Source organism: Gavialis gangeticus, unplaced genomic scaffold (assembly GCF_001723915.1).
Source record: "Gavialis gangeticus isolate Ggan-Ray unplaced genomic scaffold, GavGan_comp1, whole genome shotgun sequence".
In the NCBI taxonomy this organism is placed as follows: Eukaryota; Metazoa; Chordata; order Crocodylia; family Gavialidae; genus Gavialis; species Gavialis gangeticus.
In genome coordinates, this window is record NW_017729032.1 from 247,858,011 (window position 1) to 247,863,396 (window position 5,386).

The 5,386-nt window shown below is 45.2% G+C and overlaps 1 protein-coding gene across 2 annotated transcripts in view; it reads right to left on the bottom strand.

Moving 5' to 3' along the window:
• Nucleotides 1-1,751: 1,751 nt before the first annotated feature.
• Nucleotides 1,752-5,386, bottom strand: part of CD2 (CD2 molecule) — a 27,045-nt gene continuing 23,410 nt past the window's right edge. Inside the window, exons 5-6 of one of the 2 annotated variants that reach the window (XM_019525704.1) lie at nucleotides 4,114-4,116; nucleotides 1,752-3,695 (exon numbers count right to left, since the gene is read on the bottom strand). In XM_019525704.1, coding sequence (XP_019381249.1) covers nucleotides 3,481-3,695; nucleotides 4,114-4,116 — 218 coding nt within the window. In that variant the 3' untranslated portion in view covers nucleotides 1,752-3,480. The remainder of the gene's footprint in view (nucleotides 3,696-4,113; nucleotides 4,117-5,386) is intronic. The other variant, XM_019525703.1, reaches the window with a different exon arrangement.

Here is a 5,386-nt window from a genome sequence, read left to right on the forward strand (position 1 = left end):
TTTTTTTTTTTACAGATTTTTATACCCTCAGTTCAGCTTCTTCAAAGCATTCTTTTAATAGTGTAAATAATAGTCTTTTCTATTGACAAGGGGTTATCTGGTTTGGAACATCTCAACAAACTGATTAACAGCCAGGAAAACATAAGTTTTTAAGGAGTAACCAGACACTTAGGAGCCAGCTTGAAATTCTTATGGATAGCAAATATACTGTATGGGATACCTCATTGTGTTTTCAGAAACAATAGATAGCTTGCAGCGTCAGGTTTTTGGATTTTTACCTGTTGTGAATAAGCCTCAGCTTAGCATGACTTGTCCAGATCTTACTGGAAGAGATTGATTACTTGAAGTGTTCATAAACTTTTGTGGGAAGGACTTCCACCAGTCATCCTGGGAAAAGTATGACAGCATTTGTGGTCAGGGCTCCAACGGGCTGGATGCTGTGATGAACCATTAACCGTTGTTCAAATGTTGCCCATACCCCTTCTGACTCAATCTCTTTGTCTCAGCATTCCTTAACCTGGCAACTGAGTTTTAGCCACTCAAGTTTAAATAGGCTTCCCACAGTGGGACTGGAGAATGTATGGCCCAAGATGCCTATCAAACTTTACTTCTGCTTAGTTCTGGTTAGATGAGGTGTGTGTACAGGGTAGGGAAAGTCCTTTGTAAATCCAGATTAGCATTGGTCTGATAAATGCTGAGCTGGGTGTATGTATATGTGGGTTGATTAGCATTTGGAGCACAGGTTCCCCATCAGGCAGTGCTCCCCTGCTTTTCTGATCCCAGAATTCACTGCAGTCTTTGCTTCGGGCTCTCTGTTCTCCATCTCCCATGTAAATGAATTGTCATCTGGTTCCATCTCGGATGCAAATGAGACCTAGGGCAGTTGTTTTACTCTTGTCACCCTTATCTGGAGGGCTTTAGGTGTGTCTCCCACTGCATCTTGTCTTTCATAATCAGTTCTTGTTCAAGTAGAAGAGGGGAGGGGCAGGGGGAAATTCTTTGTGAGTCAGACAGGCTGCGTCCTGTGTTAGGGTTCCCCAAGAACACGGATCTGAGAGGTAACACCACCTTCCTGGGCAGTGAAAATTTGTTAAAAGGGTCTCCCTGTGGCAGTGAAGAAGCTTGGTCAGCTCCCGTCACCCTGCAGATATCTCAACTCTTCTGGAAATCACCCTGAAAGAGGAGGGGCAGCATAGGGCAGCGAGAGGATTAAGGGATAACATGTTCATAGAGCAAATGCTGTAGCTGATCATTATTCTAGCTCTATTCTATTCTTTTAACCCATAACAGTGCAGTATTAGGGATGGGTACAGGGTGCCCACCCTCCCCCACCCCCAACACTGGGTTACAGGATGAGCATGTTACAGGATGACAGTGAAATCCTCACCCACTCTTAGGCCTAGTTCTCCCCATTCAGTTCTACCCAGACTCATGCCTCCTCCCCCTGCTCCCACTTGAAGGAATAAATGAATTCATGGTAACTAAGGATGGACCTTTCAGATAAACCTCTGGAGATCCAGGCTGGGCACAGCAAGCCATCTCAGAATATCAGGTGGCACAGACACTCTTCTCCCATGCAGTACATATCAGGTACCTTTCCCTACCACTAAAGTGATAAGGATCTTTCCCCTTAGACACTGACAGTTTTGCACTTTGGACTCTGGGATCACACAACTTTCGTGGCCTCATTGATAAGAATATGAAATCCCATTATCAAAAATTCAGGATCTGCATTAGCTAAAGCCCCATCATCCATTTGTTAATCTTTATTTATTTACTCACCACACTAATACTCACATGCAAAATAAAGTACAGGATATTGAAACAATAAACTTTTAAATAATGGAAGCATTAGGACAGACTGCAGGAAATGGAGTCAGGAGGTCATACTGAGTAGCATCTGAAGAAAAACAAAGCAAAGCAACTCAACAGGCAGAGCATCCATCTTCTCCCCAGCCCCTTTCCCTCCACCTGCAACAACACTGGCAAACTCAAAATAGTCATGTGTGTTGAAAAAAGTCAAGACACATCTTTTAACACCAGTGGAATACATTAACTACTCCAAGCCCAGAAACATGCAATACATTCATCTGCTTTAAGTAGAAGAGCCATGACTGAAATGCTCTGTAAGTAGCAATTCCAGCAGAGGTTCTATTCACACCACATCTCATTTCCACCCCTTGCTCAGTGCGCAGTCAGAGGGCCTGTTTTATCCATTCAAAACAATATCGTAAAAAACAGAAGGCTAGGCTCTCTGCTGCTGTCCCAGTTGAGAGCCGAAGAGAGAAGTTAGAGAAGTCTCCAAGGTTCAGAGGAATAAGAAATAATGCCTTCCCATGACATACAAAGTCCTGCAGTCCAGCCAAGCATTGTCTTCTCTACTAAAGAGAGAGCTTTCAGTAGATTGCTCCTCTATGGACATGGTAGTTATTGTAGCAGTTAGCACAGAAATCAGTGGATATGTGTCATGAGACAAGCCTATCTGTATCCAGAACTCTCAAACAGGGACCCTCTGGGTATCACCTGAAGCACACTGTGTCAGATGTCTGCTAAATAGTTCACAGGACAAAAAGAACAAATAAGACCTCCTGAAGCCTTCGGTTTGGATGGGGACCTGGCAGACAAGCATAAGAGCTGCAGGAGCACTTGCAGAAAAAAACAAGATAATAAACATCTCCCTCTGGCACAAGCAAGGAGGCTGCAGGTGGAACACTAACCTTAGCGTCTGAACTGGCCAACACAGACCCATTCCAAGAACAAGAGGTTACCATGTGATGACAAGAAAGCCATCCAGATTCAGTGAACATAGATATTAATTGGATTGCTTGGTTCTGGGTGGGATTTGTAACATTAATCTCACAAAGCAACAGATGCTGACAAACGTGTCTGCCTCAGAAACCCTGATCTAGTTTGCATGAAGGGGCCTTGAAACAGAGTTTCAATTTCTTGCCAGGACTCCTCTGCATCAGACCCACACTGTAATACACAGGGCTATTTTTCTGACCACCAGCAAGTCAAATATTTGGTTGCAACAGGTCAGGAAGTGTTTGCATGCCTTTAGGTGTTGAGAGTGATTCATGTGTTAAAATCATGCAACAGGAATGAGTTGGTGTCATCTCATTAGAGCTGTAGAGACTTCTAGATAGAATCTCTCCCAAGAGCGGAAAGACTGTAAAATCTGGTGAAACCAAGCAAAGCACAATGAAGTAGATTTCAAGGCTCCACATTAGCAGGGTGTTCCCAGGGGGAAAATGACAAAGATGATGAACCTTGATCAACTCAATTCACATCACTGGGTCTCTTCAGATTCAGTGTATAGGACATGAGTGTATATGAAGTGATCCTCCTCAACAAATGCTGCCATTGCATTGCTGAGTCCTGAAAGTATGAAGGATTTCCTGGCTATTTGCAAAGCTATCTTTTTGGTGGCTCACATCAGGGAAGATTGTGGGGCAGTGTCTGTTCCTCCTGGCCAAGCATTTATGTTCTCTCCTTTATGCGGTTTGGAGGTCTCTGCTGAGTGCGTGGTCTGGGCCGTGGGGGCGCTGCAAGTTGCTGTGCTTGAGGCTGAGACTGGGGAGGTGGTCTCTGTGGCTGCCTTGGCTGCCTCTGGGGAGCACGACCTGGAGGAGGTGGAAGCTCCCGCTGTTTCATTCCATCTTCCACTGGAAAAATCTGCACTGGCATCTCCTCATCTGCAACAACAGAACATGTGAACAATTAGTTAGCAACCCAGCTTGACTGAAAACAAAATGTGGCATTGGTTATGGTGAGCAGTTGATGCAAGGGAAAGGAGACCTGGATAGTGACAAGCAGTCAAAAGCTTTCATGGTTTGGAACATAACCATAATGGTGTCAGGGAATCTACTTCTTTCAATAATATAATAAGTTTTGTATATACCATCCCCTCCTGACTGCCACTAAGGCCTCAGTGTTGACTAGCTGAGGGGAGGGCACTCACAGATTACTTTTGTCAGCTCCATCCCCCCTGCCTTTCCATCCTTAGCAGCAAGTGTGAAATATGTAATGGAGACTTGGTTCCTCTCAACATGTTCCCTTGAAGACTAGGTAGAGTCTAGAAGGGAACAATATGAAAGAACATTGCTCTGTTACCATCTACGCTGTACCTTTCCTGCAGATAAAGGGAAGATGCTGGATTCAAGAACAGCCAAGCTCAAACCTTTTATCTCAAACTTTTTCTCACATTCAGCATTCAGAGTATGTCAGCACTGTCTTGAGTGAAACCAGCCAGGCTGCAAGATAACATTCAAGCACTGGCACTGGCACAGCACTCACTAGCATAACATTTGATCATGTGTAGTGCTACAGCCATATACCATGATCCTTTGTACTGCAGCTGCCCTACAATTGGAATCCTTTCCCTATAAATTGTGGGAGAACCTGATAAGTCATACATGGGGAACTGCAGAAAGACATTGATGCCCCACAGATAGTCAGATACAGTTACTATGTGTCCATACCTGGCCATCTTAAGAGCTGAGGAGTTCTGTTTACTCAAACTATCTGTATACCTAAGTGGAACAGGGTGGTCTGTCCCTTTAAGAGGGACCAGGCAGCCCCGTTGAAGAAGCCCAGTTGCAAAGCTGCCAGAAGAATAAGCTGGGGTCGAGGAAACAAGCTGTGTATGCCAAGGGTTGGCAACCTACAGCCTGAAGGTGCTAAGCCTTCTGATCCAGCCTGTAGACATGGGGCTTCAGTGCAATTGGGTGATGGGGGTATTCGATAGCAGTTGCTTTTCCAGTGTCACCACAGGAAAAGTGACAGCAGGCATGCCAGCAGCAGGCACTTTTCCTATGCGGCCTCAGGGAAAAGTGGCACTGGTGGATGTTTTTCGCATGCTGGAGGAAGGGGAAAGCAGCAACAGTGGCTGAGTCCTAGTGCCTGCCCACCCATCCGCCAACCTGCCTTTGACCCAAACTGGTTCAATCCAGCCTACAGCTGTAAAAGGGTCTTGACTGCTGGTATATGCAACTGCTTGCTACAAGAACAGAACTAGGCTACTGTGCTAGGAGCCAGAGTCAAAGCACTTCTCACATGCTTGGGATGGGCAGGAAGATTTTGTTTCGTTTATTTGGTAGCTTGCTGGTGGCCTAAAGACTGAATTTCCTGAGAGGTTTGGCTGAGGAGCTCTTCAGGGAGCAAAAGCCCACCTACAGAAGCCAGCTGAGTAGGTAAACCACTTACACCGAAGTACTCATAGGGCATGTCTACACGTCACCTACGATGATGTTGTTACTGCACTGTGCTTTACTATTTCCTTTTGGAAGTACTAAAGCATGACACAGTAACCACCCATACTGTGCTGTGTGCACAGTGCATGGTTAGATCTCACTGCTACTTCACCATTGTGGTGCACTAAAATGGG